This window comes from Myiozetetes cayanensis, unplaced genomic scaffold (genome assembly GCF_022539395.1).
Source record: "Myiozetetes cayanensis isolate MyiCay16 unplaced genomic scaffold, myiCay2020 scf12, whole genome shotgun sequence".
Lineage (NCBI taxonomy): Eukaryota > Metazoa > Chordata > Aves > Passeriformes > Tyrannidae > Myiozetetes > Myiozetetes cayanensis.
The window spans coordinates 2,354,930-2,368,494 of record NW_026086826.1 but is presented as its reverse complement, the minus strand read 5'-3'; the positions used below and the strand labels follow the sequence as shown (position 1 = coordinate 2,368,494).

At 42.4% G+C, this 13,565-nt stretch overlaps 1 protein-coding gene and 1 long non-coding RNA gene across 2 annotated transcripts in view; both read right to left on the bottom strand.

Annotated features, from left to right (window-relative positions):
• The window catches only part of PIGK (phosphatidylinositol glycan anchor biosynthesis class K), a 55,863-nt gene extending 52,851 nt beyond the window's left edge, over positions 1-3,012 (bottom strand). The window contains exons 1-2 of the mRNA XM_050307290.1: positions 2,897-3,012; positions 1,139-1,192 (exon numbers count right to left, since the gene is read on the bottom strand). Coding sequence (XP_050163247.1) covers positions 1,139-1,192; positions 2,897-2,989 — 147 coding nt within the window. The 5' untranslated portion in view covers positions 2,990-3,012. The remainder of the gene's footprint in view (positions 1-1,138; positions 1,193-2,896) is intronic.
• A 711-nt stretch (positions 3,013-3,723) lies between these two features.
• On the bottom strand, positions 3,724-7,356 carry LOC126635770 (uncharacterized). The gene is made up of 3 exons (XR_007627795.1): positions 7,258-7,356; positions 6,665-6,801; positions 3,724-3,941 (listed from the first exon to the last, which is right to left on the bottom strand). It is a non-coding gene; the product is annotated as an uncharacterized LOC126635770 (long non-coding RNA).
• Positions 7,357-13,565: the final 6,209 nt, after the last annotated feature.

The window sequence follows — 13,565 nt, the reverse complement described above, 5'->3', positions numbered from 1 at the left end:
CATTTGCCTTTCAGCAAAATTTAAAGCTCTGGAAACTAACTGTGTCCAATTTAGCTGAGACGTTTCAAGGTATTATTATCTGCACCTTCCCCCCACTGCCTCCCTTACAGCCCCGAGGAAAATGTGTCTAAGCTTTAAATAAAGCTATTCAGACTGAAGAATTTAAATTTAAACTACAGGTGAGGTGGGAATTGCAGCAGGATCCCAAGTCTGAAGGGCCTGATAGCTGTAAACCTCTCCCTGTTCTACTGCTTCAAAAATTAGTAGGAATTGTTATAAAACTTAATGATGAACCACTGAAAAAGAAAATATAACCAGCAGAAAATCTGTTCTGGACAGAAAATACAGCTCCTTGGGCTTAATTTTTTCACCTTGTGTGGTTTTATGGGTGCTAATAAAAGCACCTATTTGTTAAGAGTCTTAAAGTATAATTTGATGTTTTAATAGTTTCAAGTACATTGTAGAATATAGAAGTTATTCCTTCTAATTCAATTAGTTCCTGTTAACTTTCCTTTTATATGGCTCGATTTTAGTATCTGGAAAACAAACAGCTGCTACTGTGTAATTACAAGAGTGTTCTGAAACAAATTAGTCATTAAGACCTGAATTGTGATTAAGAAGCAATTGTGCAGCATGATTCAAAGCTAATAAAAGATACATGGCAAAGGAAAAAAAAAAAAGAATTAGGATAAGAACAGTTGATCTAAACATTATGTTGCCTAAACTGATTTCATTCTAAGCCTGTTATCACAAGTTAACAGATTGAGCAAGAACAAAAATGAGAAATAAATTGTACCTTTCTGGCACAAGAGACCACATTTCCCTGGTGTCAGAATTAAAACTTTTCTCCCATGTGCAATCTGTTAATTGAACTACTTTAAAGCTGTCAGAACTTTTGTTTGACGAACCGTGCCATGTAGCTGGACACACTGAGTGCCTGAAATCCAGTCTTACTGAAAAGATAATTTCATTACAGTGCAATAAATTCGCAGGCACATTTTCAAACTCATTCATTTCCAAGTCTCTATCTTTCCATTCCTTTCGAGTGAGCAGAACTCTTCAATGACTGTCACAATTGTGGTCCCTGATAAAAAAACTGTCAACTTTACTGGAAGAAAACAACTTGGACCATGCTTACCAAAACCGCCCAGTTATTTGTATGTCCACTTCTAAAGAACTGTTCTGCTTGCTCCTGAAAGATGGAAAAGATGTTACTTTTTTTTTTCAGCAACAAGAAATGACCACTCATATTTTTGTTGTTTCCACAGAAGTGCTGAATGCAGACGCTTACCACGCATTAACACTGAATAAACCTTAGAAAAGGTTTATTACAAGAGAGGGAGAGAGTTTTTATGCTGTTTTGTACATTTGACGTCAATTAGTTGCTTCCAAGTCCTCAAACTTGCTACTTAACAAAGAAGAAAGAACTATTAGTCACTTGCAGCTTAGTTAGAACAAAAAGCCCACACATCTCTATTCTAAAGGACACTCCAAGAACAAAATAATATGATTTATTGACCTATACTTTCATCCCTAATGAGAAAAGGGGCTCGGATTCATTTCTGTTTTCAAAAGCAGGTAAGTGAATCTGCAGTTTAAACTCATTTTAAACCCAGGGTGGGCACATTTATCTTCCAGAATCTGGAGCTACGACAGCAACCTTCTGTAAAATCTGTGTTCCCCGTTGTTCCCTGCAGCTGAGAGGGCCCTTTTTCCTTAACATAAAACGGATACAAAACGGGAATAAGACTTTCCAGAGGTAAGGGAATGAGTTCTGTCATAGGGCAAGAATCCAGACCTGCTGATTCTTAAGTCAGGCTCTGTTAACTCTGAGGGGTACTGGGATGGTCTCACACAAAACACACAGCAACAAAAAAAGTGTTTGTTCAAACATATGTAAAGCACGTTGTACTTCAAGCAGCAAACAACCCGCAGTTTCATTAGTCACCCAAAGGCTCTAAAAATACATCTATTGTTTGGGGGAGGATTTTGGTCTTATCAGTAATTAATTTCAAGTAAACAGCTCGCTAATAAAGCAGGATCCAAAGGCAAACAACACTCCAGGTGCAGCGTGGGCACCGTGCATGACTGAGGGATGAGATGACTCCCACCCGACAGCCCCGGCCGGGCAAACCGGACCGGCAGAGTCCGGGAAACGCCGACCACGAGTTACATTTGCGGGGTTAAACACAACACGAGTTTCAGGAACGACGTGCGGGCGGACTCAAAGTCGGGGGGGAGTGTTAACTTCGAGCAGCTCGAACAAGACAGACAGCGCCTGCCGAGCCCCGCAGCGCCGCACCCGGCACATGGAGCCGGGCAGCGCTGTGCCCGGGCACTGCTGAACCACCCACCGAACCCTGCTGTACCAGTGCTGCACCCCCTGTGCCCGCACACCGAACCCTGCTGTACCCGGGCACTGCTGAACCACCCCTCCCTGCACACCGAACCCTGCTGTACCCGGGCACTGCTGAACCACCCCTCCTGAGCACTGCTGAACCAGAGCACTGCTGAACCAGCCCTCCTGCACACCGAATCCTGCTGTGCCCGAGCCCTGCTGAACCACCCCTCCTGCACACCGAACCCTGCTGTACCCGGGCCCTGCCGCACCGCCCCTCCCCGCACTCCGAGCCCCGCTCGTCCCGCCCGCCGGGCGTGGCCGGGGTAGGGCCCGCCCGCCTCCCGGCCGGGGAAGGCAGCGCATGGCCCGCTCCGCCGCTCGGGGAATTGACAGAGCGCTGCCAGCGCAGCCCGAGCGCCTCGGAGCAGCTCCGCGGGCAGCGCCGGCCGCGCGGTGCTGGCAGGGGCAGCGGGCAGGACATGGGACAGACAGCGGCAGCGGCAGCAGCAGCACGGAGCCCGCCCCGTGTGTCCGCAGCCCCCAGTAGCTCCATACCTGGACGCCGCCGGCCAGCGCTGCCCCGCAGCAGCCCAGGAGCAGCGCGGCGGTGACCCGGGCCCGGCACAGCCCGGGCAGGGCGGCCGCCATCGCACCCCGCCCCCTGCGCTCACGGCCGGAAGGCGGGGGGCGGCCCCTGCGCAAGTTCCGCGGGCGGGGAGCGCGGCCGGGCCGGGATGTGCCGGGTCCTGTGCCCCGTGTTCCATGCTGTGCCCCGTGTTCCATCCTGTGCCCCGTGTTCCATCCTGTACCCGCTCCCGTGCCCCGTGTTCCATCCTGTGCCCCGTGTTCCATCCTGTGTCCCGTGTTCCATCCTGTGCCCCGTGTTCCATCCTGTGCCCGCTCCCGTGCCCCGTGTTCCATCCTGTGCCCGCTCTGTGTCCCGTGTTCCATCCTGTGCCCGCTCCTGTGCCCGCTCCCGTGCCCCCTGTTCCATCCTGTGCCGGCTCCTGTGTGCCGTGTTCCATCCTGTGCCGGCTCCTGTGTGCCGTGTTCCATGCTGTGCCCCGTGTTCCATCCTGTGCCCTGCTCCGTGCCCAGCCCCGTGGCTCGGTCTCCACTGTGTTCTCTGCAATGCCTGGGCTCTGTCCAGGTCACCAAGAGGGCAGGGCCGAGGGTGCCCTCAGGCCGTGGTGGCCGCAGGGCAGAGCTGGCTCGGAGCGGAGGGGACAGACAGGGAGCTCCTTTGGCAGGGGAGAGCACGGGGTCTAAAAGTAGGTTTTAGTCAGGGAGCATTGCTATAGCCTGGCCTTCAGTGCGCCTGTCCCTCAGAGCTGAGGAATCATCAGGTTTTTATTTCATCTATTGAGCCACTTGGAATTATTCTTTTATTTCCACTAACTCAGCTTGTCACCGCTTTGTTCAATTGCCTGATGCCTTCCATTAGTGAAGATCCAGAATCTGCCCCAAACCATGGAAGCTATTTTCCTGCTCTGTGTACTTGTCAGCGGTAATGACTTTCTCAGACAGGAGCATATTTCCATGTATTGATGTTGGATTTTCAATAGCACCGTGTTTGCTGTTTGAAAGCATCGCCGGGTTCCTTGATAAAAATAACCACCTGTAATTAGATCGCCTTTTTCTGCCTAAAGCTAATGAACCCACTCCCTTTCAAATACTGTAACCACCAGCTCCCATTGTGCCTGAACACGTCTCCTGTGTGAGCCTTTTATGAACCCACTAGGAAGTGCCATGGGCATCAGTGTCTCTTGGTGCCTGCTAAAAGCTGCACTGTTTATCTTCTTGCAACAGAAAACTAAATGAATTTAAAGCCAGGGTCAAACCTCAGCTTTTTCCTTGCCCTTTCAAACGTTTCCACTTAGGTCTCATTCTCAGCTGTGCTCAAGATGAGTCAGTAATTCTAAAGAATGGGCAGATATCCTTCCAAGCGTGTGCTCACGAGGTTTTCATAAACTGGTGAGTTGATTTCATGGGCTTGGATTTGGATATCACCTCACTGCCCTTCAGCTCCCATGTGGAGTGGGTCAGAAAACGTGACAGAAGTTCTGAGCCTTTAATTGAACTTCTTCCAGTTAAGCTTACTTGTTCTTTGCATCTATTACCAATGTTAGTCCTTTGGTAACGTGCATTTTGGTCAACAGCTTTTCCCACAGAAATAATGTCAGAAGTATAACCTGCTGATGCATCTTAGAACCAGGCATAAGTCCTGATGTTTGAACCACACAAAAAGTTATGCCAAATATGGCCAAAAGGCAACTTCAGCTTACCAAGAATTAGTCCTGATGTGAGAAGTAATGAACACCTTTTCTGTGAATAAAACTTTAAATCATCCTATTTGCTTAAAACCTCTTGAAATTTTTATCACAGGTGGCCTTAGTTTTTTCATGTTCTGGAATACTGGACTTTGCAGCTTTAATAACGTTCTTTTAAGGTCACTGTGTAGGGTTTGCTACATAAGAAAAAAGGAAATTGGGGGGGGGGGAAATCAGGAAAATTTCTGTTATGTGGCTGCTGCTGTTGCTCAGGGATTTTGTGCAGTTCTGCAGATGACAGGAGGGTTCAGCTCCTGGTGGAAATCAGAGCTGCACATGCAGGCTCTGGTGTCACATGCTGGCTGCTGCAGGCTGAGAGCAGTGTTGGCAGCCACTGCAGTCACACTGCAGGTGTTACTCGTGGGCTGGAGGTGTTCAGGTCATGCTGCTGCCTGAGTTAGGGCAAACTCAGCTGCATAAGCTCATTGGAATATTCCAAGAGCATGGAATTATTGCCTCTGATTTATCTGCCGTGTAATGTGGTGCAGAGTTCGCCTCTTTAGGTCTGTCTCTGGTTTGCCTTCTGGATTCCCTTACCCTGCCTGAGTGTGTTCTGTAATGGATCTATTTCTTCTCCTACTCGTGGCTTTTATTTCTTTACAGTCTCAGTCTTTCTGGGCTTTAGTATTCATCAGACATGCCTGAGTGTGCCAGTGCTTCAGGCATTATTCCTGGAGGTGGTATCACTTCTCTTTTTTCTTTCCCAGTAAGACAGTACCAAAAGCTTTGTCCTCAGTTTTTTTTTCATCTTTATTCCCTTAGGCAGCTCTCGATACAGACTTGGTGTTTGCTTCCATGCCTGCACAGGGTTGGTTTTTTTTTTTGTCTAGAAATTAAGCTCTATGCTGTTTGCTTCTGTTTCTTCCCTCTGCTTTGTTTCTGTGCTAATCACAGTATTTTTTCATGCTCTGAGTATCTTCAGCTTGACCTTTGCCACAGCGTGTCTTGTACCTCTTGCTGAGTAATTAGAAGGGACACCAGATCCTAAACCAGGGATTTGTGATACCAGAGTCCACCTGACACTTTCTGATCCCAAACCTGCCTTTTTTTCTATACCAAAATACCACTTAAATATCTGTATTTTTATTGTTATTAACCTTGACTGTGTTACCTATCTGTATAAGTGTATCTCTTCCTCCTTCTGTACTCTTGATCATTGTTCTGTTTGTTTTCCTACTTTTTTCAGACCTGCATCATGATTTTCTGCTGTATAAGAGGAAAAAAATGTATGTTTGGCTGTATTTGTTACGCTTCCAAAAGAAAAATTAAAAGGACCTCTTGCAATGAAGCCAATAAGAGTGATTCTTAAGGAACCATCAGGAAGAGCTTGACTGTACTATCTCACTTAAAAATGCAGATTTATTGCTTTCTTAATTTTGGCTGTCAGTACAATAGATTAAAAATGTTGTCACCCAACCAGTCTAGTGCAGTTTGGTATCTGAGCTGATAAAATCTGGGCTATTTTCAAATATGGAACCTGAATGAAACAACAGTAATCAAGTTAATTATTGATCTCACTCCTTTGGGGTTTTTTTCCCTTTCTGTTAGTGGAAGACTGGCCTGACTCCAGAACATTTGTCCTTTGAAAAGATTTACAGCATCAAATAATGCTGATAAAAATTGGGCAAAATGAATGTGGTGAGAATAGCACACAGAATCTGGAGAATCAGAACTTCCAAAGGAACATTACTTGAAGGAAGCCTTTGCTTCTAATATTTCTGAGCTGAAAGAGTTGTACTGCACTTTATCTATCAGCAGATTCTTTTTGTACACTGGTTACACACATCAGACCCCACCAACACTTTTTGTTCATCCACAGCATCAAGTTGCTTAACTCTACACTGGAGTCAAACCAGACACTATTTTTGACTGTTGTTTACAAAGTGAGATCAATTTTACAGGCCTTTGGAGGTCAGAATAGAACACAGGCAAAAGCTTCGGAGCCTGCAATGAGATTCAGTTGACATTTGTTCTTAATGAATTAACCACCTACCTTGTCACCAGTTCTGTCCTGTCACTAAATGATGCAAACATCAGCAGGTGTGGAGTTTCCATAATGGTGAATTGTGTAATAAGCCAGTATTTCATCTTCAGAAGACGTGAAGTTATGAACCATTCCAGCAGCTTATCCTGTTGGTAAAAAAAAAAAAATAAAAAGGTAAAATATGAGAAAACAAATTGTGGGAAAAGAGCAGCAGCTCGTTTAGATAGTTTGATAGGTGCAATAAAATATTTGTTAGTCATGAAATATGAATGCACATCACCTTTGGTCTCAGTGCATCAATATTTTTCTCAATAGAAAAAGCTGAAAATGTTTTGTCAAAACATTCTCATTTATAAAGGTAACAAAATACGTGAAAAATAAACCAGTAAAAAAAAAAACAAACCCAAACACTATCTTCTTAAAATTACCCTCTCCACTGTATTTTTCCATGAATATTTCAAAAGGGTGCGTTCCCAATTAGAAAATTCATTGGCTTCTTAATTAGGAACCAGATAAGAATCTTAATTAAATTGCCCTAAATAAAGCTTTAGACTTTAGAACCACAATCTTCCTCCTGACTTCAAGCAGTGGGTATAACACACCGTGGTTTAGAAGCATTCAGAAGTCATCATTTTTATTCCACTACCAGTTCTGACATCTCTGTGATAATTCCCTCGTGTGTCCCGACTATCTGAGTGTCCTCCCTGCAGGGATGGAGTTGAAGTGGTCTCAGCTCTGCTGGTTAAATCAGCTCAAATAAAGGGCTGTGTTTGCTCTCCCAGCCCAACACTTCAAGCTATTCTGTGTACTCTTCAACTCCTCCACACAGCCTGCAATTTAAATATATCCTTTTGTCTTCCAGGTCATTGTCTTCATTTGCAAGCAAGGGAGTTGTTTTTTTTTATTCTGTTGAGGTGAGAAAATAAACACAAAATGTTTGGGGAAAAAAAAAAAGCACATCAGCTTTACCTGGAAAAAATTAGTATTGTGAAAATCATATTAGAAATAAGATCTGCAGCGAGCACCGAGTCAACTTTGAAAAGGGTTGTACAATAACAAGTACAATAACACTGATTAACATTAAATATTTGAACAGTGTCTAACTCTGAATCCAGTGCATTGCCAGGAAGGGTTATGCAGATCAATGTGTGATGAGAACTGAAATGTTATTAGACCTGATTAGTGGAAGAATGCCCTCGAGATGCAAAATTTAACACAAATCCAAAAATAAGCCGTTAAGAAACTCAAATATTTTCAATGGAAGGAGGAATTTAGTATTTAAAAATGTAAATATGCAGGATTATTTCTGGTTTTCCAGGAGCTATGGAGTAGAGTAGGTCAAAATAGTCCAAAAACTTTTCAGGCAAAAGCTTATTTGTATTTTTTAGAGCAGCTGCTCAGCTGTGAACAAAAGTGGCAGCAGATTTCCACTGAAAATCTGCTCCACACTGAACAATTTCCCTGTCTGCTCAAACAGTGTAAAAGCAGAGCTTTTTGTTCCCTCTTTAGCTGCACCCACCAGGACAGTGCAGAGCTGCCCTGGATCAGGTGGGAGGTGCTGATGCTGAACTGAGCACTTGGAATCCGAGAGATTCCAAATCCACGCTCCTGGAAATTAAAAGTGCCTCTTTCCATGAGCTTATTCACCGGAAAGTGTTCCCAAGCTGAAATGCCAGAATGACTTTGTAAATTGAAATCATGATGCTGGGGAGCCAGACCTCGCTGTGATTTATAAAACCCTGATGAGATCTTTTCTAAGTCAAGGGGACCATCAAGAAACAGCCCCAGTGCTAACAGGAATGAGCAACACATGAATTTGTGCCTGTCATTTCTGTGGGCCTGTCCTGTCCTGTGGCCTGAGCTGATTGCTAAATACAGGTGACATGAAAATGGAAAAGCTGCATTTCATGCAGTTAATGACCTTTTAGATCTGAAGACAGGCATTTGAATTTACACGTTCACTCGAGGTGATTGATTTCTACACGGAGAAAAGGCACCCAGCAGTCAATCAGCTTCAGCTAATCAGGGCCTTAATGGGTGCATTTGCAAAAGTATCACCTTCCTGCACTTTGGTAGCTGTCAAGGATTTCCTTAAACAAAATTTTCTCTCTTTATGACATTATGGAAACGCTAAAAAAAAAAACTTGCACTTTAGCTGCATCTTCATGTTAAATATATATCTCAAGAAAATGATAATACTTAACCTGGTACAGAAATATAAGGATTCCAGATTGAAGTTTCACAAACAGAACAAATTAAGATTATCCTTTTCAGAATAATGACATTAAAATCATGATATAAGGTGAGGGGTACATAAGTTTACTTGCTGCCTAGCTTCAGAATAAAGATGCTTATCATTTGACTCTGCTAAATACAAAAATAATAAATACTTTTTGTCTGTAGAGCACCTCTTCCTGAAAGATCTCAAAGCATTCAGCATTATGAGATTTTAAACTCATTTAAGAGATTTAACTTTAAGCACTTTTAATACAGATTCTTTTCCATGTGTGGGTTTTTGTCACATAAAATGAAGGAGGCTGAGCATATTTTGCCTTCCTTTGTATCCTCACCTAGGAACCAGAAGATTATGAACTGTCTTTTCCATTTCCTTACTTAATTCTGTGTCTAGTTATGATGATCTAAAATTGCCATATTTGTTTTCAAACCCTTTTGTGTACTAAATTAATCTTCACTCATTAGGCTCTTTACCTACTCTGAATCCCAGAAACGAAATGTATTTTTTCCTGGGTTCATAAATTAAAAATCTGGCTTGGAAAGGAAGTTTGTGTCTGTGTGTGTTGGTAATGATGAATGGTCAGGTCTGTCCTTTTTTCCCAGAAATTGCTCCTGACGCTGTTTCCATCCAAGAAATCAGCTGGGGAAGCTGCACAATCGACCTCTACAAGTCGTGTTTTTCTCTCTTCCCTCACCCACAGGCTGCCAGAACAAAGTTTCAGTAGAAAGGCAAGAAAATGCAGTAGAATACCATTAATTGTCAATCAACTTATACAGAACAATAAAATGTCAGCTGCACTAAAGGGGAACTCAAAAAATTACTTCCAAAACTGATTCAGAGGTGATTTAGTTGTATAATGTAGAGAAAGAAGTAATTTAAGGGATCTTTGAATATTCAAGTCTTTCCCAAATAGTACCAATTTAGCTGTAAGTCAGTGATCACTTCTTCAAATACCCAAGAGTCAAAATAATATATTTTTTTTAATTCCTGACCGGTTTTTAATAAATAAGAAAGCCACAAGCACTGAGTTTGTCACTTGTACAGCTCCATCATTTTTTAGTGATGTGCCTCTTGCAGCAGGGAGTTCCCATAGGAATTTGGAGTTCACATTAAACCACTGCTCTGGTTAAAATCTTTCTCTCTTTCTCTCATGTCTCTCATTGTATCTTCAGGTGCAATTTCCTTATCTTGCCTTTGTTCTGCATTCTGATTTGTATCTGATTATTATGTAATGTGCCTATTTTAATCTCTAGATATTGCATTCTATTCACTGCAGTGAAAGAACAAGAAGTTAAACCGAGTTCAAGAACCTTCAATTATCAAAAAAATTACTCACTTTAAGCAAAATTAACCCCTCCCCCCAAAAAAATGTGTTCTTTATAAAAGAAGTCAGAGTTGTGAGCCAATGTCTGCCTAAATTACAGCCTTCCTGGGCTTAGAAAAGTCATTTGGACAGTCATTTCCTACTTTATTCTGCAAGATGAAAACCAAAGAGAGCTTAAGCTCCAAAGGAACGAAGTTCTTTAACCATGAAACAACCACCAGCAGTGGCTGACTGACATTTTGACAGCTACTGCTCTGTGGTGAATGCTGAATACACTCTGAATATGAAAACAGGTGACTTTGTACCAGAACACTGCAGTTATCACCATGGTCACTCTCAACAGGAGGACAATAATGCCAACATTATTCCACTGTGAATCCTAATTATAAAAAAATTGTCGTGTCCCTAATCAGGATTTTTTTTTCCTTGGCATTTATTTTATTCTTTGGCATCCACATACAGCCTGCCCAAAGTTAATAGTACTTGTGTTTGACTACAGGGAAACAAAAATCTGTATTTGTGAATGCCCAGAAAAAAAAGCCCATCCTGGAATTCTTCTTGACCATAGGTAAAAACAATTTTTATCCAACTGAATGGCACTTTTTTTCCCCTTTAATTTGACATCACAATGTTTTGTGCCACTGTAAAAACGTTGAAGGTTCCTCAGCATGAACAGTCCCTGAAATAATTACCTGACTCTTCTGGGCCCTTCATGCAGGAAGTTGGTGTTACTTTCAATTCATTTAGCTTTCTAGTAAAAAATAAGTCAAGATGCTTATCTTTTCAAGAGCTGTACTTTGTGAAAGATGATTTTCAAGGGATAACAAGTTGTAATGCCATAAGGCACTGGTGTGTTTAACCAGTGAAATAAAGCCCAAATGATAAGGAGCAGGGACTCCCAAATTCGAACAACCTTCAGCTCCCCAGTGCTCCCAAGATGAGGTTTAATAGCTGTGCTTGCATTCTTTTCTATTTCCACCACCCACAAGTCATTATTCAGTTCAAGCCTATTTTATTAACTGAATTTTGCCGTGGGTTGTTGTTGTTTTTTTCCCCTCCAGCTACACAAACTCCCTTAGCTCATAAAGAGCAAACAAGACGACCTGAAATTCTTATTTGGGGACAGTTTATAGATTAGAAATTTAAAATCTGTGGTTGGATCCTTAGGATGAAAAGGCAGGGAATTCAAGACTTCCTTGGGAAAAAAAAATCAAAATCACACAGCATTTCTAAGCTGCTAAAAATTCAGTATCCATTGATTTGGGCTGTTTATTAATCAGTCCCTGAAAAATGGGACAAGGAAAACCTCTGCCCTTTATCTCTCACAAACTTGAGGACTTCCTCAAGTGGCAACCCTGAATTTATTAAGTTACATAATGCTGTACAATAGCCTCATTTTATCTAACCATCATAAGCCAGATCGAGGATAAAAATTTAAATACAAAAGTGTGTATGATAATGGGGAATTATTTAAGGTGGAAAAAGAAATGCATCAATTTGCCTTAAAAATAAAGATACATAAGAAAAACATCTATTGCAAGCACTAGAGGCTGCAAGAAATATAAGTGAGAGATTTAAGAACTTTTAAAAAAAATGAGAAGGGAAAAAAAAGGACATAAAATCCAACCAGTAAGGGCGGTGCAACAGCATTTTAAAGAGATGTTTTTTCTGAATAGAAGAGAAAGAAAAGGATCCAAACAGTATTATTGGAAATATGCTCGCATGATTTATCAAAAGTAATCAGAAGACTCCACCAAATATTTCTGTTGCGTATGTAAATGATGAGGTGATGTAATTATAGCACAGCACGAGGGGGAAACATTCTCCACTTCCATTGTAGTAAGGTAAGTTTTATAAAGAGTGGTCACTAAAAATAACTGAGTGAATCTGCAGGTTTGGGTAAGTTGTACTGGAGTTTTAAGGCAGCTGGAAAGGACAGGAAAGGTCACAACAATGATCACTCTGTAATTGCAAAATAAAAGCTTTGGCTATTTAGTTTATCATAACAAAGAGTGACCTGACCATAACATTTTTTTTAAATATCTGATTGAAATATAGATCCTCAGACTTTTAAGCAGCACAATATTCTTTCTTCCCTCCCGTGTTCTGTTCATCTTGGTGTCCTTAAAAGCTACATAAAATGGTAATTCTGGGGCTCAGTGAAATCCAGATCCAGAGATCAGGTTTTTCCAGGTAGATTTTCCACTACCTTTGATTTAGTGATTTAATTCACTTTAGTGACCCGTTTCAGCAGAAAAGGAAAAAAGCTCTATCAGAGTGGAAAAGAAAGGGGAGGGAGAACATCAGGTTTAAAGAAAAGTTAACAACACTGTAGAGTTCAGAAGTGGATTTCTCATTAAAATGTAAAGATTGTTCTAGCAATGTTGGATTAATTTACACAACACTAGACATAATATGGGTCTGCAAGTAAGTTCTGAATTTACATTAAAAGGCATATTATTTCTGGATCAGACTCCTATAATTCAGCATATTCTATCAAAAAGGCTACATGTAATTGTTTTACTTACAGGACCTACAAATTCCAACTGTCCACACATCAGCCTGGATAAGCACATCAATCCAAGGCCATTGGTTCTGATTTAATAAAGCAGAGCAGCAGCTTGGGTGACAAATGCCAGCCACCAGTGCTTGAGCAGGGACTGGGCAAAAAAAATGAGCATTTATAAAACACTGGGGTGTTCTGAAGTGATTTTTGAAAACGTGGAACCTAATTAGGCTCTGACTGAAGGCTATGGGTGTGAGGTAATTGGTTTAACCAAGAAGAAGAGAAGGGCCCAGAACACCGTATTGCAGCTGATCCCATACTAATTCCACATTAGTGCAGCTCCTGGAGGAAACGAGCAGAGCGAGCACGGGATCAGCCCAACGGTGGAGGGTCCACAAGAAGTTTTCAGGATGGATTTACAGAAATGTTGTCACTTTGATAGCAAAATTTCCTTCTTCCTGCTGGAGCTTCTGCCCCTCCAAAGCCTCACCAAAGTGATCCCCCTCAGCCTCAGCCGGGGATGAGGAGCTGCCTGGACCTTCAGGAGCGGGCAGTGCTCTGGAGCTCAGGTGGATGTTCCCGGTTCTGGGAATACCACGGAATGCAAACGCTTCTGTGGTGTTTCCTGATCAGATCCTGCTGCAAGACAAACAGCTCATCTTCCAGCAGCTTCCCTTCTTGTTACCCACACACCTGAGATGACAAATGAGCCAGCTTTGTGTGCCCACTTCGTTAATCTGCGCTTAATCTTTCACTGCCAGCGCTCCTCGGAGCCTTTGAGAAGCTCCGTGACCCCGTTTCAATAGGGGGATTTGGCTGACAGCAAACACATAATAAATGACTT